The following is a 22499-nucleotide window of genomic DNA, read 5'->3' as shown; positions in this document are numbered from 1 at the left end:
GGGCCTGCTGTGGATCCCCTCCTGGATGAGCGTGAGGAAGTTGTGGAGGAGGATGCTGCTGCCATTTTCCCTCGTCCCGTGCTGGAGAAGAAGTCTGTAACTTTCGCCGGGGACGGCTTCTTCTGGGACTTTCCCCTTGGCATGCCACGTTCCTGGGTACCTCCGCAGCACTTTCCCCCCGTGTGCAGAGAGATTGGTGCCACTGGTGAGCCGCAGTGAGCCGGTTAGGAGTCGAGGTGGCTGGAGCTCAGCAGCTAGGTGACCGGTGCCATTAGCAAGCAGGCCACGCCCCCCAAAGCGTGGTTCTGATGACAGTTTTCCTTTTCCACCAGAGGTGGTCAAGGAGTGGGCTCACTCACCAAAGGTAGACCCTCCGGTGTCTAGACTCTCAGCCCGGACAGTTGTATCTGTGGCTGATGGCACCTCCCTTAAGGATCCCACTGACCGCCAGGTTGACCTCCTGGCCAAGTCTGTCTGAGGCGGCAGGGGCCTCGTTCTCTCCATCCTTTGCAGCAGTGTGGGCTCTCAAAGCCATCTCTGCTTCCCTAGAGGAGATGCATTCCCTCACTAGGGACTCTATGCCTGAATTGGTTGCCCTAACTTCCCAGGCTTCAGCCTTTTCAGCCTACGCCATGTCTGCCATGCTGGAGGCTTCTCACCGCACTGCGGTGGCCTCCGCTAATTCCCTCGCTATCCGCAGGATTTTGTGGCTGCGAGAGTGGAAGGCAGATGCTTCTTCAAAGAAGTACCTTCCTGGGCTCCCATTTGCCGGGTCCAGGCTGTTCGGTGAACAACTGGATGAAATTATTAAGGAGGCTACTGGCGGGAAGAGTACTTCCTTGCCACAGACTAAACCCAGGAAACCTGTCCAGGGCAGGAACCAGTCGAGGTTTCGTTCCTCTAACTGGGCGGCCTCTAAGTCCTCGGCCTCGTCCACTAACTCAGCCAAGGACCAGAAGCCCACCTGGCGCAAGAAGCCGCGTCCACAAAGGTCCGCAGGAGCTGCTGCCACCAAGGCAGCCTCCTCTTGACTATCTGGCCGAGCCAGCAACGTCCTTGGTCGGTGGCAGGCTCTCCCACTTTGGCAACGTGTGGTTTCAACATGTCTCCGATCAGTGGGTGCGGGATATCATCTCCCACGGCTACAGGATAGAGTTCTCTTCCAGCCCGCCAAACAGATTTTTTCTGTCAACTCCCCCCTGCTCCAAGGCCGCCGCCTTCTCTCAGGCCGTGGCATCCTTGCAGGCCAACGGAGTAATTGTACCGGTTCCCGCCAGGGAACGGTTCAGAGGTTTTTACTCAAATCTCTTCCTAGTCCCCAAAAAGGACGGTTCCTTCCGGCCCATCCTGGATCTTAAGCTTCTCAACAAGCATGTTCAGGTACGGCATTTTCGCATGGAGTCTCTGTGATCAGTCATTGCCTCAATGACCCAAGGAGATTTCCTGGCATCCATCGACATCAGAGATGCCTATCTGCATGTGCCAATTGCAGTTTCACACCAGCGTTGGCTACGTTTTGCAATCGGAGAGGAACATTTCCAATTCGTGGCTCTCCCCTTCGGGTTAGCCACAGCCCCTCGAGTATTTAACAAGGTCATGGCAGCAGTGGTTGCGGTTCTGCACCTCCAGGGGTTGGCAGTGATTCCTTACCTGGACGACCTTCTTGTCAAGGCTTCATCCAGTGCAGACTGTCAGCGGAGTGTTTCGCTCACTCTCGCCACGCTTGTTCAATTCGGGTGGCTTGTCAATCTGCCCAAGTCCACTCTGACCCCGACCCAAAAACTTACGTACCTAGGGATGCAATTCGAGACTCTGCCGACACTTGTGAAGCTGCCCTTAGTCAAACAGCAGTCCCTCCATCTGGCGGTGCGCTCTCTGTTGAGGCCCCGCCGTCATTCCATCAGGCACCTCATGCAGGTGCTGGGTCAGATGGTGGCGTCAATGGAAGCGGTTCCCTTTGCCCAGTTCCATCTGCGTCCTCTGCAGCTGGACATTCTCCGCTGTTGGGACAAGCGGACTTCTTCCTTGCACAGGTTGGTGGCTCTGTCGCCACAGACCAGGAGCTCTCTTCAGTGGTGGCTTCGGCCCCTCTCTCTGTCTCAGGGACGCTCCTTCCTGATCCTGTCCTGGGTGATTCTCACCACGGATGCCAGTCTATCCGGCTGGGGAGCAGTATTTCTCCACCACTGAGCACAGGGCACTTGGACTCCGTCCGAATCAGCCCTCTCGATCAATGTGCTGGAGATCAGAGCTGTGCTCCTAGCTCTCGTAGCCTTTCACCACCTGTTGGCAGGCAAGCACATTCGAGTCCAGTCAGACAATGCGACAGCAGTTGCCTACATCAATCACCAGGGCGGGACTCGCAGCCGCCTGGCAATGTTGGAAGTTCAACGCATCCTTCAGTGGACGGAGGACTCCAAGTCCACCATATCCGCAGTCCACATCCCAGGCGTGGAAAACTGGGAGGCAGATTATCTCAGCCGTCAAACCGTGGACAGCGGCGAGTGGGCTCTGCATCCGGCAGTGTTCCGGTCGATCTGCCGCAAGTGGGGCACTCCGGAAGTGGATCTAATGGCATCCCGGCACAACAACAAGGTCCCGGTTTACGTGGCTCGCTCCCACGATCCCCAGGCCTTTGCAGCGGACGCGCTGGTTCAGGATTGGTCCCAGTTCCGTCTGTCTTACGTGTTTCCCCCTCTAGCTCTCTTGCCCAGAGTCCTGCGCAAGATCAGAATGGAGGGCTGTCGGGTCATACTCATTGCTCCAGACTGGCCCAGGCGAGCTTGGTACCCAGACCTGCTCCGTCTGTCCGTAGAGGTGCCGTGGCATCTCCCAGACCGCCCAGACCTTCTCTCTCAAGGTCCGTTTTCCCGACAGAATTCTGCGGCTCTCAGATTGACGGCGTGGCTCTTGAGTCCTGGATCCTGACGGCTTCCGGCATTCCTCCCGAAGTCATCTCCACTATGACTCAGGCTCGGAAGTCTTCCTCGGCCAAGATTTACCACAGGACTTGGAGAATTATCCTGTTCTGGTGTCGTTCTTCCGGGCATGCCCCTTGGCCTTTTTCCTTACCGACCATCCTGTCCTTTCTACAGTCCGGTCTGCAGCTAGGACTATCCCTCAATTCCCTTAAGGGACTCTCGGCGCTGTCAGTGTTGTTCCAGCGGCGTATCGCCCGACTGGCCCAGGTGCGCACCTTCATGCAGGGCGCATCTCACATCATTCCACCTTACCGGCGGCCTTTGGATCCCTGGGACCTTAATCTGGTCCTCACGGCCTTACAGAAACCCCCCTTTGAGCCTCTTAGGGAGGTTTCTTTGTTTCGACTTTCACAAAAGGTCGTTTTTCTGGTGGCCATAACTTCTCTCAGGAGAGTCTCTGATTTAGCTGCGCTCTCTTCGGAGTCACCTTTTTTGTTTTTTCACCAAGACAAGGTGGTTCTCCGTCCGACTCCGGAATTTCTCCCTAAGGTGGTGTCTCCTTTCCACCTCAACCAGGACATTTCATTGCCTTCCTTTTGTCCGGCTCCTGTGCATTGCTTTGAGAAAGCGTTGCATACTTTAGATCTGGTGCGGGCGCTCCGGATCTATGTGTCACGCACCGCTGTTCTTAGGCGGTGCACCTCTCTCTTTGTGCTGACCACAGGTCAGCGCAAGGGTCTCTCGGCTTCTAAACCGACCCTGGCTCGTTGGATTAGGTCAGCCATATCCGATGCCTGCCAGTGCTCTCAGGTGCCTCCCCCGCCGGGGATCAAGGCGCATTCGACCAGAGCTGTCGGTGCCTCTTGGGCTTTAAGGCACCAGGCTACGGCTCAGCAGGTCTGTCAGGCTGCCACTTGGTCTAGTCTGCACACCTTTTCGAAGCACTACCAAGTGCATGCTCATGCTTCGGCAGATGCGAGCTTGGGCAGACGCATCCTTCAGGCGGCTGTCGCCCATTTGTGAAGTTAGGTTTCGCCTACTTCTCAGTTTTCTGTTTATTCCCACCCATGGACTGCTTTGAGACGTCCCATGGTCTGGGTCTCCCATAAGGAACGATGAAGAAAAAGAGAATTTCTTCATCGTTCCTTATGGGAGACCCAAACCATGGGTGTATAGCTTCTGCCTCCGGAGGACACACAAAGTACTACACTCAAACGTGTAGCTCCTCTTTCCTAGCATATACACCCCCTGGTAGCCAGTCCTAGCCAGTTTCAATGCTTTGTGTTCAGGAGGTCACACACACACATGCATTCTCTGATTTTTGATTTTTGATTTTTTGGATTTCAAAGATTTGGAAGAAAAGCGGGTCCATTCTGGACTCCCGGCATGTCCCTTCTCACCCCACTGTGTCGGCGGTGCTGTTAAGGTTGACTTTACAAGGCTGGAGCCTTCACATGCCGCGCTCCTTCACCATCCCTCGGGCTCTGGCTTGAAGTGGGAGCCATCTCGGTTCTCACTGCTTTGCAGGAGACCGGTCTCCATCCGCAGCCCTGTTCAGGATCCTGTCGGACGGAGCGTTTAACCCCCCCCCCAGGGACCTGGCACCTGCGTCTCAAAAGCTAAGTATGAGACGTTTTTTACCACAGAAAGTGGTCCTTCCAGGGTCCCTTGTACTTTATTTATTGGGGGGAGTGTGTTATATGTCTGGGGTAACATTTCCGGCCGGTTCTCCAGTTTTCACTGGAGAACCGCGCCGATGGTGCCTGCACGCTGGCCGCATGTTTAAATCTAGGCCCCGGCTTCGCCTGAGGCCTAGTTTCGGTTTCACTCCCCCTGCATGTCAGTCATGCAGAGGGACGGTGTGGCTCCGCCCAGCGGCTGTTCAGCACAGGGAGAGACACTCCTCACTGAGGAAGGATTCCCTCCCCTGTATACCTCATTTGCCCGCTCTCAGAGTAGGCTCCGCCACCTCGCCTCGCTCCGGTCGCCATTTTCTCAGCGTTCTCAGTGTCTGCATAGGCACAGAGATACCACATTGTGACAAATGGGGGCCAGGGCTGGGGGACTGGAGGGCACAGAAATGTATGTTAAACGGTCTGGCAGCCACAACCTCCAGTTGTGCAGCTGCTTATATTCTCTGTTTATATACTCTGCTGGGGGTCATTCTGGAGATGCATTCCCTCACAGAGCCCCCACTTCTGCAGCATGTCTCACATCAGAGCAAGGCTGCATGGCTGTTCTTAATATGCACTGCATGTAGACTCGTACTACCTGTACTGAGCACATAAACACAGTGGTCCCTCAGCCTGGAGGCTCGTCAGTGGTCCTCCAGCTGCTCCGGGGGTGCTGAGCATGCATTAGCCCCCTTCTCAGGGCGCTTCTGCTGCTACGGCTCGCTCAGCAAGCTCTTAGAGGTCTCTTCATCTGGTTTCAGACCCCGTCCTCCTAAAATGGAGACGCAGGGTCCCCTGTCCTTCCCCGTCCCGCAGCTCTGATTCACGAGCTGACTCACTGGACGAGGAGGATGTCTTTACTGGGGGCTCGGACGCTACTTAATGTACATTGATCTGTCCGAAGGTGACGCAGATGCTAATGATTTGATTGCGTCCATTATATTTGTACTGGACCTCAATCCGCCTGTATCAGGGGAGTATCCCTCTCTGGCAGAAAGGCATCAGTATACCTTAAGAGAACAAGGAGTGTGTTCCTTAACCACTCCAGTTTTCAGCCCACTGTGACCAAGCCCAGAGCCCGTCCTGACAGACGCTCCCAAAGCGTGGTTCTGATGACTGTTTCCTCCTTCCACCAGAGGTGGTCAAGGAGTGGGCTCATTCACCAAGGGTGGTCCCTCCGGTGTCTAGTATTTCAGCCCGGATAGTTGTATCAGTGGCTGACGGCACCTCTCTAAGGATCCCACTGTACATTAATTCTGTACTGTACCTCAATCCGCCAGTATCAGAGGAGCAAACTTCTCTGGCAACAGGACACCAGTTTACCTTGCCTAAGAATAAGGAGTGTGTTCCTTAACCACTCCAGTTTTCAGGCCACTGTGACCAAGCCCAGGGTCTGCTCTGGCAAACGCTTCCCAAAGCGTGGTTCTGATGACAGTTTTCCCCTTCCACCAGCGGTGGTCAAGGAGTGGGCTCATTCACCAAAGGTGGTCCCTCCGGTGTTTAGACTCTCAGCCCGGACGTTGTATCAGTGGCTGATGGCTCTTCACTTACGGTTTTGCTGTCCGCCAGTTTGTCCTTCTGGCCAAATCTGTATGGAGGCGGCAGGGGCCTCGTTCTCCCCATTTGCAGCAGTGCGGCTTTCAAAGCCATCTCTGCTTCTCTAGAGGAGATGCATTCCCTCATAGGGACTCTTTGCCCGAAATGGTTGCCTTAACTTCCAGACTTCAGTCTTTTCATCCTATACCATGTCTGCCATGCTGGAGACTCTCACCGCACTGCGGTGGCCTCGGCTAATTTTCTCGCTATCCGCAGGCTCCTGTGGCTTCGGAAGTGGAAGGCGGATGCTTCTAAAGAAGTTCCTTGCTGGGCTCCCTTTTGCTGGGACCAGACTGTTCGGGAACAACTGGATGAAATTATTAAGGAAGCTCTTGGCGGGAAGAGTTTCTTCCATGCCACAAACCTAAACCAGGAAACCTGTCCAGGGCAGGAATCAGTCGAGGTTTCGTTCTTTTTGTTCCTCCATCTGATCGTTCTCTTAGCCCTCGGCCTCGCCCACTGGCTCAGCCAAGGATCGTAAACCCAAATGGCGCGCGAGAAGACCGCAGGACATGCTGCCACTAAGTCAGCCTCCTCCTGGCTATCTGGCCACGCCAGCAACGTCCTTGGTCGGTGGCAGGCTCTCCCACTTGGCGACGTATGGTTTTAACACGTCTCCGATCAGTGGGTGCGAGATACCATCTCCCACGGCTACAGGATAGAATTCTATCCAGCCCGCCAAACAGATTTTTTCTGTCAACTCCCCTCTGCTCCAAGGCCGCCGCCTTCTCACAGGCTGTGGCATTCTTGCAGGCCACTGGAGTAATTGTACCGGTTCCCGACTGGGAACGGTTCTGAGATTTCTGCTTAAATCTATTCCTAGTACCCGAGGAGGGCGGTGCCTTCCGACCTGGATCTCAAGCTTCTCGAGCATGTTCAGGCAGTTTCGCATAGAGTCTCTGCGATCAATCATTGACCCAAGGAGATTCCCTAGCATCCATCGACATCAGAGATGCCTATCTGCATGTGCCAATCGCAGTTTCACACCAGCGTTGGCTACGTTTTGCAATCAGAGTGGTCCAATTCGTGGCTCTTCCCTTTGGGTTAGCCACGGCCCCTCGAGTATTCTCAAGGTCGGGGCAGCTGTGATTGCAGTCCTGCACCTCTAGGGGTTGGCAGTGATCGTTTTGTCCAGGACAGCCTTCTACTCTGGGTTTCATCCAGTGCAGACTGTTAGCGGAGTGCCTCGCTCACTCTCGCCACTCTAACCAATTCGGGTGGTTTGTCATTCTGTCCAAGTCCACTCTGACTTCTACCCAGAAGTTCACAGACCCAGGGACGCAATTCGAGACTCTGTCGGCACTTGTGAATCTGCCCTTAGTCAAACAGCAGTCCCTCCGCTGGCGGTCGACGTCGTTCCATCAGGCACCTAATACAGGTGCTGGATCAGATGGTGGTGTCAATGGAAGCAATTCCCTTGCCCAGTTCCATCTGCGTCCTCTACGGCTGGATATTTTCCGCTGTTGGAACAAGCGGACTTCCTCCTTCCACGGGGCGGTGGCTTTGCCACAGACCAGGGGCTCATTTCAATGGTGGCATCGTCCCCTCTGTCTCAGGGACGCTCCTTTTTGGCTCCGTCCCGGGTGATCCTCACCAAGATGCTAGTCTATCCGGCTGGGGAGCAGTATATCTCCACCTTGGAGTGCAGGGCACTTGGACTCTGTCCGAATCAGCCCTCTGGATCAATGTGCTGGAAATCAGAGCTGTGTTTCTAGCTCTCTAAGCCTTTCACCATCTGTTGGCGGCCAGGCACATTCGAGTCCAGTCAGACAACGCTACAGCGTTTGCCTACATCAACCTCCAGGGCGGGGCACTCAGCCGCCTGGCAATGTTGGAGGTTCATCGCATTCTTCAGTGGACGGAGGACTCCTAGTCCACCATATCCGCAGCCCACATCCCAGACGTGGAAAACTGGGAGGCAGATTGTTTCTGCCGTCAAACCGTGGCTCCACGATCCTCAGGTTTTTGCGGCAGACGCACTGGTTCGAGTTTGGTCCCAGCTTCGTCTGTCTTACGTGTTTCACCCTCTAGTTCTTGCCCAGAGTCCTGCGCAAGATCAGAAAGGAGGGCCGTCGGGTCATTCTCATTACTCCAGACTGACCCAGGCAAGCTTGGTACCCTGACCTGCTCCGTCTGTCCGTAGAGGTGCCATAGCATCTACCGGACTGTCCAGACCTCCTCTCACGAGGTCCGTCCTTCCGCCAGAACCTACGGCTCTCAGTTTGACGGCGTGGCGTTTGAGTCATGGATCTTGACGACTTCTGGTATCCCTCCTGAAGTCATCTCCAGTATGACCCGAGCTCGGAAGTATCCTTTGGCCTTTTGGCCTTGCCGACCCTCCTGTCCCTTCTACAGTCCGGTCTGCAGCTAGGACTATCCCTCAATTCCCTTAAGGGACAGGTCTCGGCTCTGTCAGTGTTGTGCCAGCGGCGTATCGCCCGGCTGGCCCAGGTGCGCTCCTTCATGCAGGGCGCATCTCACATCATTCCGCCTTACCGGCGGCCCTTGGAGCCCTGGGACCTTAATTCGGTCCTCACAGCTTCCGGAAACCCCCCTTTGAGTCTCTTAGGGAGGTTTCTTTGTTTAGTCTTTCGCAGAAAGTGGTCTTTCTAGTGGCCATGACTTCCCTCAAGGGAGTCTCTGTTTCCCTGCCTTCCTTTTGTCCGGCTCCTGTTCATCGCTTTGAAAGGGCGTTGCATACTCTGGATCTGGTGCGAGCGCTCCGGATCTATGTGTCTCGCACCGCTGTTCTTAGGCGGTGCACCTTTCTTTTGTGCTGACCGCTGGTCAGCGTAAGGGCCTTTCGGCATTTAAGCCGACCCTGGCTCGTTGGTTTAGGTCGGCCTTTTTCCAATTCCTACCAGTGTACTCAAGTGCCTCTCCCGCCGGGGATCAAGGCACACTTGACCAGAGCTGTCGGTGCCTCTTAGGTTTTCAGGCACAGGCTACGGCTCAGCAGGTCTGTCAGACTGCCACTTGGACTAGTCTGTATACCTTTTCGTAGCACTACCAAGTGCATGCTCTTGCTTCGGCAGATGCGAGCTTGGGCAGACTCATCCTTCAGGCGGCTGTCGCCCATTTGTGAAGTTAGGTTTCGCCTACTTCTCAGTTTTTCTGTTTATTCCCACCCATGGACTGCTTTAGAACGTCCCATGGTTTGGGTCTCCCATAAGGAACGATGAAGAAAAAGAGAATTTTGTTACTTACCGTAAATTCTTTTTCTTATAGTTCCGACATGGGAGACCCAGCACCCTCCCTGTTGCCTGTTGGCAGGTTTCTTGTTCCGCGTGTTTTCACCGGCTGTTGTTGTAGACAGAGGTTCCGGTTGTTCCGGGTTTTGCTCTGTCTCTACTTGTGGGTGGATGTCCTCCTTCAGCTTTTGCACTAAACTGGCTAGATTTGGTTATCCAGGGGGTGTATATGCTCGGAGGGAGGAGCTACACTTTTTAGTGTAGTACTTTGTGTGTCCTCCGGAGGCAGAAGCTATACACCCATGGTCTGGGTCTCCCATGTCGGAACTATAAGAAAAAGAATTTACGGTAAGTAAACAAAATTCTCTTTTTTGCTATAGCTCTTAAAGGGGTTGTCCATTGGACACCCCCTTCTTGAATGCTGTAGTCCCGCAGATGAAATGTTAAAAACACCCCCATAACGTGTGAGTTCTGCAGGCAATCAGTGGTCACTGATGGTCTACAGCCCTCACACCTCCAATAGAAATCCAATTTTTGTCAAAGCAAAGCAGCTCAATTGCGGGCACTGGTATGCTGATGCACCATAGCCATCAAGTGCTGGGAGATCTAGGCTGTGTGCACACTGTGTTGGTTTTTTTTTTGTTTTGTTTGGTGCACATTGTGGCTGAAATCTGCAGGTCTCTCTTCATGCCAGCAGTCAGAGAAGCACACGTTGCTTATTTTTTAATTTTTTTTTTCTCCTTGAGGTTTTTTCCTGCTTTTTTTTTTCTTTTTTCTTTTTTAGCCCTTCCACCCATTGATATCATGGGAAAAAACAACGCATGGCACAAAAAAATGCATGTTTTTTTGTTGCTTTTTTTTTTCTGCTAGAAGGTGCATATTTCTTGCAGAAAATTTCTGGAACAAATCTGCAGCGTGCGCACCTAGCCTTATAGTGGCACCTGTTGTGTAGAAGGCGTCAGTGGGTATTTTTAAACATGGATGACTACACCATTTAAGAAAGAGTGGTTCAAGTAGTGGACAATTCCTTTTAAGTGGATTAAAGTAATTCATACCTGTAGTTTTTACTTGCAGTGACCAATGTGCATAGGGGGTCCTGTGGATTCCACCCCCCCCCCCCCCCCCATTCATCTTCACAGATAATGTGTAAGGAGAGCAGCAGCGATTAGTAGAATTTCATCACTTATCTTTTCTCCAGATGAGCTACCTCCTTCTTTCTCCCCCAAACGCCTCCCTCCAATGTGTCTGATGGGAGCCTAGCCCCTTTCCCCACTTAAACCGTACGAGTGTGCAGCTTCACTGAATGCTCTTTTGGATGTTGCGGTCGATCGCCAAAACAGGTGTATGGACTGTTAGTTTTGCCTTATGCGTTAGATACCCATCGGCCCGATGCCCTTTTGGCCTTCTGCTATTACTCCCTTTTCCTCTTCCCCAATTTGGCTGAGAGGAATAATATACTCCCATATTTCTCTCCAATACCTTATCTACCCCAGAATAAAAGAATACAAAATCCAACTGCATGATCCTTCTCTCTGACATTTTGCATCACTGGGGGGGGGAACCCATTTACATTAGATAATGTCTATTCCTGCCAAAATAAGATTTGGTCTCCATTACTCTCTAGCGTATGGTAGGGTTTAGGTGTAATTTGAAGAAGGCATTGTCCATTATTATCTACTTATATTAATCTTCTTCCTTGGGTTCAGGAATGTGGGATCCCCAAACACTTTGGCTTGTTTTATGCCATGGGCACTGCGCTGATGATGGAAGGTCTGCTCAGCGCATGTTACCACGTGTGTCCGAATTACACCAACTTCCAGTTTGGTTAGTATTCATCCAACTCTTACCACTTTTGTCAGCTCTTTGAACGCAACGCACTATTCACATCCCACTTTGTTTTGCCTTTCTTCTAGATACTTCCTTCATGTATATGATTGCCGGACTGTGTATGCTGAAGTTGTATCAGAAGAGACACCCGGATATTAATGCCAGTGCGTACAGTGCCTACGCCTGCTTGGCCATTGTAATCTTTTTCTCCGTCCTTGGTGTGGTAAGTGAATCGTATAGTTATAGGCTCATGACGGCACTGCCCCTTGTGCAGTCACAGCCTCATATTTATAGACTCCAGGGGGCTGTAGCTATAGTGGCCATTCACACAGCAGACAAGGTAGTTCCCAATCATGTCATACTGTTTGCATCCAAAAAGAGTAGCGAAATATTCATTGCCCTAATAGTGTGTCATAAGTGGAATGTGTCAGATGAATTCGGAACCCCGAACTTGTTATCTAGGACAGTATCGGGACATTTTACTATAATTTGGCTGATGCAGTGTGACATGGAAAAAACCCTTGCCGGGCCGGGTACACCCAGCTTCATAGTACACATGACCGAAAGTCCGGGATCATGCGCACTGAGCCGAAATCCAGGAGTTGGGCTCAATGGCAGCACAGAGATGAGTGCGACACACTCACTGGCGTACTAACATGCTAAGGAGGCCAACTAGCCAAGGGAACTAACTAGTCCCTGGCCTCATTAGCATATCATATGGGATGTTTAGAAATACGTTTTCTATAGATCTCTATCTATGCTACTAGATACAGGGACGGTTAGGCAGGAATTATCAATATGCACCCAGAACTGCTCGCGGTTCTGGGTGCACATTGCACCTGACAGGTTCCTTTTAATCATCCGGTGGGACCTCAGTCAAGCCAGAAAAAGGATCAGTCATCCTTGCCTTCAGATGAGCAACTCCACCTCCATGACTTTCTTATAAGAAATTCTACTATATCAGTGAGAATATAGAAATGGAGTATAGTGTAGATTTCTACAATCCTTATCTAACCATCCTGGATAACCGGTTGGTGGTGGCTTGGACACCTAAAACCCCCTGACATGGTTCCCAGACATCCACGGCATAGGCCAAAAATCTCCGATAACTGGGGAGATTCCAGGAGAAGAACAGCACTTGGACAGGTGTCCATTGATGCCTGATTCCAAAGGTGCTGATTTGAGGGCCTAAAACTACCTGACAGGTTTCCTTTATAGTTGCATTCTCAACTTGGACGTTTTTTCACATAAGTATATGGCGTATATTTGTGATGGATGTGGATTCCACAGGTGGGACTTCTCTGTATCTCGAGAACAGGTATTCATCTTGCACCGTAGCCGGGAATGGCGAGATGTTGGCACATGTTCAGCTTTCTATTCACCCTTTATGGCACTTCCAAAGATGGCTAAGAAACAGTGCTAAATTAAACAACCCCTGAAATGCTTGCACAGTGCCAATGCGCCACTGTGCCTCAGCAATAACCTTCATCGTAAACCCCCTTTTGAAATGCTGTCCCAATTGTGTCTTACTACACGTGCTAATAACTACTTATTTTTTCTCTCAGGTGTTCGGGAAAGGAAATACTATTTTTTGGATTGTTTTCTCTGTGATTCATATCGTGTTTACTCTGGTCCTGAGCACTCAGCTTTATTATATGGGGCGCTGGAGATTAGGTAACATCATGCGGATGAGTGGAAGCCGCCCATCGTTTCCTGATCACATCCCTGATCTCCGTATTCCTCTTTACCTCCAGACTCCGGGATTGTGCGCCGGATCCTGCAGGTTCTGTACACAGACTGTGTGAGGCAGTGCAGCCCCCCGATGTATGTGGTGAGTATGTGGTGTCCTGTGCTTTTTCTGTACGTTTCTAGGGTTTACGTATACGTGTGTGTCTCACAATATCCCTTATTTTGTCTCTACATGTGTATATATGTATTATATAGACTGGGATATGACGGTAAGTGGCCGGGCCGCCATCTTACACATGCATGTCTTCAGCAGCTGTCTCTTAGCTGCTCCTTTCTACAATATTGACTTGGAGGTTATCCGACGCCAGCCTATTCCTAATCAGGTGACCGGCACGGATGATGTCACATTTGCACATACCTGCCCGGACAAGCACATCATCAGTGGGTATCATACACCCTTCCACTTGTGCACATGTCCCAGCGGGTATGTGTAGACCCGATGTCCTCAGTGCCTCCCACCTTACAACGAAGTGAGCGGCATCTGAAAACCCCTCTAAGGTGCACAAGATAGTTGTCAACCAAAATTGAGTTTGCTGAGTGTTCATGTAAGTTCTATGGGTAGAGGAGAGAAATCCGCTGCCAGACAGATCTGGCAGCGGCTTATCTTTCCTTTAAAACAAAAGGATCTGGTGCTTTAAATGTAAACTACCATATTCTCATTTTCGACGACCTTCTCTTCTGGGGAAGAATCTGGAGGCCCCCCCCCCCCCCCCATACACATCAGATGGTCGGCTGGTCCCTCTGATATTAATCTCCTGTGTATTGGAGCCTTCACTTTTGTAATGCTCGTTTGTATCCTCACACTTCTCACTTTCTCCATCTTGCCTTCCGATTTTCTTCCCCTCCAAGTTTTTGGGATTTTTTTATCAGTTGAGACACTAACCCTCCTCCAATTTTCCAGGACCGCATGGTGCTGCTCGTCATGGGGAACATCATAAACTGGTCATTGTGAGTATCTACTGTTTTTCTGCAACCCAACCTACAATGTGAATCTTTGATTGTGCAAAACATGGAATTCAGGGCTACATTATAAACTCACTAAAAGTCTGAACATATAGACCCGCTATACACTCTACATATTATTGCCATTTTTTTTTTAATTTATTTATTTTTTTTGGTGACAACCAGAAATGGATTGTGAAAAAAGAGAATTATAACACAACTTTCTCTACTTTTTTGGAGCAAAAACCAAATTAAATAATGAAACCAGTTTGAATTTACTTCCCTTTAAAAATTCTGTCGCTTTCTGCCATCTTCCTGTTAAATATCTGTGCCCGGTGACTTGTGCCCTCTGATGCTCCATTCAGGCTGATGCTATGTCACTGATCGGACTGGTTACATTACGTCTTGTAGATTCCTTGTCTTCACATGAAGGGTGAATGGACTAAAGAGCGGTCTTATAGGGATGGCACAAAATTTGTAAAGTCCATCTATTACAGGTTTTATTAATTCTTATGGGGGGAGGAAACCTTTTTGAAGGAACGCTAATCCTAGACATGAATGATTAAGTTATGCAAGAAATCTAGCTGCTGTCAGCCAATAATCATGGTATATGGTGTGATTTTATTTTTTTTATTCTATTACATTTTTTTTTTTTCTTCTGATGGCCATGGCAGAAAAATTGCATTGCAGCTGTAACGTGTGAACACACCCTTACCATTTTAGTCTGCAGCGATCTTGAAACAGGCTAGTAGAAACCCAATAGGATATAAGGGTTAATCTCCTTGTGTTTTTTTGCCTGGTGACCAGTTGAGGCCCCCCAACTTTAGCCAAAAAGACTGAGGGGCACATTCACCAAGACGAGCGTAGCCCAAGCTCGCGATACACCAATCTTGACAAGTACACTGAGCTGTTTTCCATTCGGATGTGAACGCTACTTAATGAACTCTGCGCCTCTAGTAAGCGTCTCAAGGGCAGTGGGGGGAGGCTCCTGCTGCAGACAGTTTGCCAACTACACACTGAAGCCCCGTCAGATGTGTATGTATATATGTGTATATATGTATATATATATATATATAATGACAAAACGAGCAAAGGAGGAGATTGATGATGGTAGTGTGGACATGTTTTTGACTCTCTACACTCATAGCACTTTCCTTTGGTGTTATATTGAGGAGATTGGTGCTTTTAATTGCTTGTATAAGCCAGTCACACATGCCTTCCTTCTCCCTTTAGGGCAGCCTATGGCCTAATCGTGCGACCTAATGATTTTGCCTCTTACCTTCTTGCCATCGGAATCTGCAATTTGCTGCTTTACTTTGCTTTCTACATCATCATGAAGGTGAGGAGTGAGGGACTTGGCGCCTTTTCTTTGTCGCTCCATTGGGAGACCCAGACAATTGGGTGTATAGCTATTGCCTCTGGAGGCCACACAAAGTATTACACTTAAAAGTGTAAGGCCCCTCCCCTTCTGGCTATACACCCCCAGTGGGATCACTGGCTCACCAGTTTTGTGCTTTGTGCGAAGGAGGCAACACATCCACGCATAGCTCCACTTTTTAGTCAGCAGCAGCTGCTGACTATGTCGGATGGAAGAAAAGAGGACACATATAGTGTCCCCAGCATGCTCCCTTCTCACCCCACTGTATGTCGGAGGTGTTTGTAAGGTTGAGGTACCCATTGCGGGTACGGCGGCAGGAGCCCACATGCTGATTCCTTCCCCATCCCTTTTTACAGGGCTCTGGGTGAAGTGGGATTTACCGGTCTCCAGGCACTGAGACCGTGCTCCATCTACAGCCCCTGGAGAAGATGCTGGATGGAGCGGAGTACATCAGGGACATGGCCCTGCTTCCTCAAGGTACTCTGTGTCCCCGTACATTTGGCGCTCACACCGCAGCATGCTGGGTGTTGTAGTGCGCCGGGGGACATCAGCGCTGCGGCGCCTGTGCCATGGCCTCATTCAGCTTTGCTGAAGCAGGCTCACTTATGGGAATTGGTCGCGCCGGCCGCTGGGACTGCGGCGCGGCTGGCACTTGTAGTGCGCCGGGGACTTCAGCGCGGCCTGCGCTTTTACGGCGGCCGCGCTGATAACTAGAGTCCCCGGCTTTTGCGGCCTGCTTCCGTTCGTTCCCGCCCCCAGACCTGCCAGTCAGGAGAGGGGCGGGACGCTGGCCACTTCCAGGAATCGGTCGCGCCGGCCGCTGGCAGCGGCGCGGCTGGCACTTGTGGTGCGCCGGGGACTTCAGCGCGGCCCGCGCTTTTACGGCGGCCGCGCTGATAACTAGAGTCCCCGGCTTTTGCGGCCTGCTTCCGTTCGTTCCCGCCCCCAGACCTGCCAGTCAGGAGAGGGGCGGGACGCTGGCCACTTCTATGAATCGGTCGCGCCGGCCGCTGGAACTGCGGCGCGGCTGGCACTTGTGGTGCGCCGGGGACTTCAGCGCGGCCCGCGCTTTTACGGCGGCCGCGCTGTTAACTCGAGTCCCCGGCTTCTGGGCCTAGCTCCCTTCGTTACCGCCCACAGCCCTGACAGTCAGGGTAGGGGCGTGACGCTGCATAGAGCAGAGCTGAGAGCTGGAGTATGTTTTGCATACTCCACCCCTCTCACTGTGTGCACTGTGAGTCCGGATTCCCGCACTTTCTCAGGCACGCCCACGGCTTCCTTCTCTACAAGGACACCGGCAGCCATTAGTGTCAGTTTCTGTACGATACAGAGACAAGTGTGGAAGACCCTGGCATTCTGATAGTCACACAATCGCTGTAACAGGCGTTAAGCAGCACCTGTGGTGCTAACCCCACTAGTGCAGAAGTGCACTTATAGATATGCTTGTACTATATACATTGCACTGTTTGGTCGCACGTTGTATATACCCTCCTGGATTATGCGGAGGAGTTATCAGCATATTCTCTGTGTAAAACAAAGGGGCAGAACCACATGTTTTTCTATACAGCTGGTACAGCATGTACGGCTATACGGCCGGCAGGTACATAGACTCCCATTGTATGCACTAATGGCCAGGGGATGAGGACGGTGTCTGCAGTATTTACTGACAGTTTTTCTGAGACTATGGCTATGATACTAGAAGCCTAGCAGTCCGGACATGTCTCTCACAATATGGGCACTGTTGAATCATTGATCCATGGCCCCCCTCAGTGTGAATAACTAACAGCTCCGGGAATGTCACACGCATCCCAGAGTCACGGCTCTGCACAGACGTCAGTCCCAGACAGCCTAAGCGGGCTCACTATGAGCGGCCCTCGGTTTCATCAGGGTCCTAACAGAAGGACTCGCTGTGTAATGAGGCGGAAGTAGCGGCTCAGGATTCTGATCCTGAGACCGCTCTCAATCTGGATACACCTGATTGTGACGCCATAGTAAATAATCTTATAGCGTCCATCTATAGAATGTGGGTTATTTCTCACAGCTCCTCCAGTGGAGGAGTCAGCTTCACGTATTTTTCTGGACCACTCTGCCTTCAGAGAGGCAGTCCAGGAACACCACGCTTATCCAGATATGCGCTTCTCCAAACGGCTTAGGATACACGTTATCCCTGTCCCCTGACTTGGTCAAGGACTGGACCCAATGTCCCGAGCGGCATCCTCCAATCTCCAGGCTTGTAGCTAGATCCATAGTTGCAGTGGGAGATGGAACTGCAAACTCAAAGATGCCACTGACAGACAGATGGATCTCTGGTCGAAAGCCATCTATGAGGCTGTCGGCGCACCGTTGGCTCCGGCATTCTCTCCCTTGGGGCACTCCAAGCTATTTCAGCTTGTCTTACACAGATTGACACGGTTACACGTACATCTGTGCCGCAGGTGGCATCCTTAACCTCTCAAATGTCTGCATTTGTTTCTTACGCGATTCAGGCTGTCCTGGACTCTGCGAACCGTGCGGCGGTAGCCTCCGCTACTCCGTGTTTTTAAGCAGAGCCTGGTCTGCTCGTTAAGTGAATGGAAGGCAGATTCTGCTTCCAAAAAAGGTTGCCTAACCAGTTGCCTTTTTTCTGCTGACCGACTGTTTGGTGAGCGTTGGATGTAACCATCAAACAGTCCAGGGGTAAGGATTCATCCTTTCCTCAGCCCGGACACAACAAACCCCAACAGAGCAAGAGGCAGTCGGGGTTTTCGGCCTTTTCGAGGCTCGGGCAGGTCCCATTTTTCCTCGTCCAATGTGGACTCAAAAGGATCAGAGGAGCTAAGATTCTTAGCGGGCTCAGTCTCGCCCAAAAAAGCGACAGTCTGAAAACCCGCTTCCAAGGCGGCTTCCTCATGACTTGCGGCCTCGGTCGGTAGCAGGCTCTCCCGCCTTGGCGATATTTAGCTGCCATAGGTCAATGACCATTGAGTGTGAGACATTCTGTCTCACGGGTACAGGATAGAGCTCACTTCTCGTCCTCCAACTCGATTCTTCAGAATTTCTCCACCTCCCGGCCGGGCCGCTGCTCTTCTGCAAACAGGGTGCACTCTATAGGCAGAAAGAGTGATGACCCCCGTTCCTCTTCAGGAACAAGGTCACGGTTTTTACCCCAAATTCTTTGCGGTACCTATAACAACGGGCCGTTCCGTCCCGTTCTGGATCTAAAAATGCTCAGCAAGCTCGTGGACACCAGGCGGTTCCGGATGGAATCCTCCGCCATGTCATCGCCTCAAGGTCCCAAGGATATTTCCTAGCATCATTAGGCATCAAGGATGCTTATCCACACGTGCCGATTGATCCAGAGCACTAGCGTTTCTACGCTTCGTTATAGGAGACGAACACCCTCTGTTCGTAGCTCTACCTTCCGGCTAGCGACAGTCCAACTGGTCTTCGCCAAGGTCAGGGCAGCAGTAGTCACAGTCCTGCACTCTCAGGGTCACTCTGTGGTCCCGTATTTAGACGATCTACTTGTCAAGGCACTCTCTTAGGAAACATGCCAACACTGCCCGAACGTTGCGCTGGAGACTCTCTAGAGTTTTGGGTGGATCATCAACTTTTTAAAGTCAGATCCGACCCCGACCCTATCGATAACATATCTAGGCATAGAGTTTCTTACTCTCTCAGCGATAGTGAAGCTGCCGCTAGACAAACAGCATTCACTACGGGCTGCAAGCTCTTCTTTAAGAACCAGTCGCACACATTGAGACGCCTCATGCACTTCCTACGTAAGATGGTAGCAATGGAGGCAGTTCCTTTCGCGCAGTTTTACTGCGTCCACTACAATGGGACATTCTCCGCCAATGGGACGAGGAGTCGACGTCCCTCAACAGAGTCGTCGTTCTTTCTCAGGCGGCCAAGGAATCTCTACGGTGGTGGCTTCTTCTCACCTCTTGGTCAAAAAGAAGGTCCTTCCTATCCCCGTCCTGGGCGATAGTTACGACAGACGCGAGTCTATCAGGGTGGGGAGCAGTTTTTCTCCACTACAGCGCTCAGGGTACGTGGACTCAGCAAGAGTCCACTCTTCAGATCAATGTTCTTGAACACAGAGCAGTGTATCTTGCCCTACAATCCTTCCAACAGCGGCTGGAAAGCAAGCATATCCGACTTCAGTCGGACAGCTCCACAGCGGTGGCATACATCAACCACCAAGGAAGAACGCGCAACCGGCAAGCCTTCCAGGAAGTCCGGCAGGTTCTGATGTGGGTGGAAGACACGGCATCCACCATATCCACAATTCACATCCCAAGTGTGGAAACTAGGAAGCTGACTTCCTAAGTCGCTGAGGTGTGGCCGACAGAGTATGGTCTCCTCACCCGGACGGGTTTCAGGAGATCTGGCGCCGCTGACAGAGGCCGGACGTCGATCTAATGGCGTCACGGCACAACAACAATGTGCCAGCTTCATGGCACGGTTTCACAATCATCGAGCTCTGGCGGCAAACGCCTTAGTTCAGCATTGGTCGCAGTTCCAGCTACCTTAGGTGCCACCTCTGGCATTGTTGCCCAGAGTACTGCGCTAGATCAACACCGACTGCGGCCGCGCCATCCTCGTCGCTACAAATTGGCCGAGGATGTTGTGGTACTCGGTTCTGTGGTGCCTCACGGTAGGCTAACCGGGGGCACTACCAGACCAATCAGACTGGCTGTCTCAAGGGCCATTCTTCCATTTGAATTCTACGGCCCTCAACCGGATGGTGTGGCATTGAGTCCTGGAACCTAGTGTCGTCAGGATTACCTCAGGACGTGGTTGCCACCATGAGACAGGCTAGCATACCAACGTCCGCCAAGATTGACCACAGGACGTGGAAGATGTTCTTATCTCGGTGCTCGGCGCAGGGTGTTTCTCCCTGGCCGGTTGCATCGTCTATGTTTCCTTCCTTCCTGCAATCTAGGTAGGAAAATGGGTTGTCGCTCAGTTCCCTTTAGGGACAAGTCTCAGCGCTATCTGTATTTTTTCAGAAACGACGACTTCCTCAGGTACGCACGTTCCTACGGGGAGTTTGTCTTCTCAGCACTCCGTACAAGCGGCCGTTAGAGCCCTGAGATCTGAACAAGGTTCTAATTGCTCTCCAGATGCCGCCTTTCGAGCCTTTGAAGGATGTCTCCCTTCCCGTTTTTCACGGGAAGTGGCCTTCTAGTAACGGTCTCGTCTCTTAGGAGAGTTTCCGAGCTAGCAACGCTCTCATACAAACTCCCTTCCTGGTCCTTCACCAGGACAGGGTAGTTCTGCGTCCGGTTCCGGAATTTCTCCCTAAGGTGGTATCCCATTTTCATATCAATCAGGATATCACCTCACCTTCTTTGTGTCCTCGTCCAGTCCATCAATTTCAGAAAGATTTGCATCTGTTGGTTCTGGTGAGAGCACTCAGGTTCTACTTCCCGCATGGCGCTCCTGCGCCACCCGGATGCACTCTTTGTCCTTGTCGCTGGTCGGCGTAAACAGTCGCAAGCTTCCAGATCCACCCTTGCTCGGGGGCTCGAGGAACCAATTCTTGAAACCTACAGTTCTACTGGGCTTCTGGTTCTCTCAAGGCCGAAGGCCCATTCTACCAGAGCCGTGGGTGCATCCTGGGCATTACGGCACCAGGCTACGGCTCAGCAGGTGTGTCAGGCACCCACCTGGTCGAGTCTACTTACTTTTACCAAGCATTATCAGATGCATACCTACGCTTCGGCAGACGCCAGCCTAGGTAGATAAGTCATTCAGGCGGCGGTTGGCCACCTGTAGGAGAGGGCCGTTTGACGGCCCTATCATGAGGTATTCTTTTACCCACCCAGGGATTGCTTTTGGACATCCCAATTGTCTGGGTCTCCCAATGGAGCGACAAAGAAGAAGGGAATTTTGTTTACTTACCGTAAATTCCTTTTCTTCTAGCTCCAATTGGGAGACCCAGCACCCGCCCTGTTTTCTCGGGGTTTTTCTGTTTTTTCGGGTACACATGTTGTTCATGTGGTATGGTTCAGTTCTCCGATGTTTCCTCGGATTGAATTGGTCTTTAAACCAGTTATTGGCTTTCCTCCTTCTTGCTTTGGCACTAAAACTGGTGAGCCAGTGATCCCACTGGGGGTGTATAGCCAGAAGGGGAGGGGCCTTACACTTTTAAGTGTAATACTTTGTGTGGCCTCCAGAGGCAATAGCTATACACCCAATTGTCTGGGTCTCCCAATTGGAGCTAGAAGAAAAGGAATTTACGGTAAGTAAACAAAATTCCCTTCTTTCTGGCTTTACTTTGTATCATCTACAGTGACGTTGTGTTTTCCATCTGTACAAATTGTAGCTCCGCAGTGGAGAAAAGATCCTTCCCCTCCCGTTACTATGTATCGCCTGCACGTCTGTGGTCTGGGGATTCGCTCTGTTCTTCTTCTTCCAAGGACTCAGTACCTGGCAGGTAAGGAGTGACGAAGATGATGTAGGAGCAGCTTAGCAGACAGATTAATCTGTGTGCTGTATAAGAAGCCTTACAGGACGAGATTAAATGCGTTTACATGCGCTAAGCCTCTGTACAGTAATGCTTCCACCTAAATCTCTACATATGGATATCTCCCCGCATCTCCCGGCACAATGCGGTTTATAGCCTTCTCTTGTACTGTGCCATGTCAATGACTTGAGCCACTTTCTATTGTAAAATGCCCTCAATGCCGAAGTCTTATATTCAGAAGAGGCAGAAGTCGATTTATGGCATTTGCCGTGAGGCCTCCATCTCGAGGGGGGTTCCTCCATGCAGTCCTCAGCATATATGGCTCTTCAGGGCGGCACGGTGGCTCAGTGGTTAGCACTGCAGTCTTGGAGTGCTGGGGTCTTGGGTCCAAATCCCACCAAGGATGACATCCGAAAAGGAGTTTGTATGTTCTTCTCTTGTCTGTGTGAGTTTCCTCCTACACTTTGAAGACATATGGATGGGGAATTTAGTTAGTGAACCCCAATGGGCTGATGTATGTAAGCGCTATGAAATTAATGGCGCTATATAAGTGAATAAATATTATTTCACACCTTCCTCCTGGATGGCCATCCATGGTATCTGACACTTTATAGCATTTGTCATGTGGTGTTTCTTGTGGAATGGATACTTTAGTATTATGGTGGTATTTCGCGGTGGTAGAATTTATGCACCATATAGCAGTACTTTATTGTAAGTGGACTAGGAGCAGATGTGGTTTCATCTCATTGCCCTTAAAACATGTAAATA

General features: G+C 51.2%; 1 protein-coding gene across 4 annotated transcripts in view; it reads left to right on the top strand.

The window, feature by feature from the left end:
• The window catches only part of SIDT2 (SID1 transmembrane family member 2), a 118466-nt gene that overhangs the window by 92685 nt on the left and 3282 nt on the right, over nt 1-22499 (top strand). For 3 of the 4 annotated variants that reach the window (XM_075328336.1, XM_075328335.1, XM_075328337.1), the window contains 7 exons: nt 11088-11205; nt 11295-11431; nt 12774-12882; nt 12963-13039; nt 13859-13905; nt 15133-15238; nt 21591-21701. In XM_075328336.1, the coding sequence (XP_075184451.1) occupies nt 11088-11205; nt 11295-11431; nt 12774-12882; nt 12963-13039; nt 13859-13905; nt 15133-15238; nt 21591-21701 (705 nt within the window). The remainder of the gene's footprint in view (nt 1-11087; nt 11206-11294; nt 11432-12773; nt 12883-12962; nt 13040-13858; nt 13906-15132; nt 15239-21590; nt 21702-22499) is intronic. The other variant, XM_075328338.1, reaches the window with a different exon arrangement.

This window comes from Anomaloglossus baeobatrachus, chromosome 11 (genome assembly GCF_048569485.1).
Source record: "Anomaloglossus baeobatrachus isolate aAnoBae1 chromosome 11, aAnoBae1.hap1, whole genome shotgun sequence".
Classification (NCBI taxonomy): domain Eukaryota; kingdom Metazoa; phylum Chordata; class Amphibia; order Anura; family Aromobatidae; genus Anomaloglossus; species Anomaloglossus baeobatrachus.
This window is presented reverse-complemented; position numbering and strand designations above follow the sequence as displayed.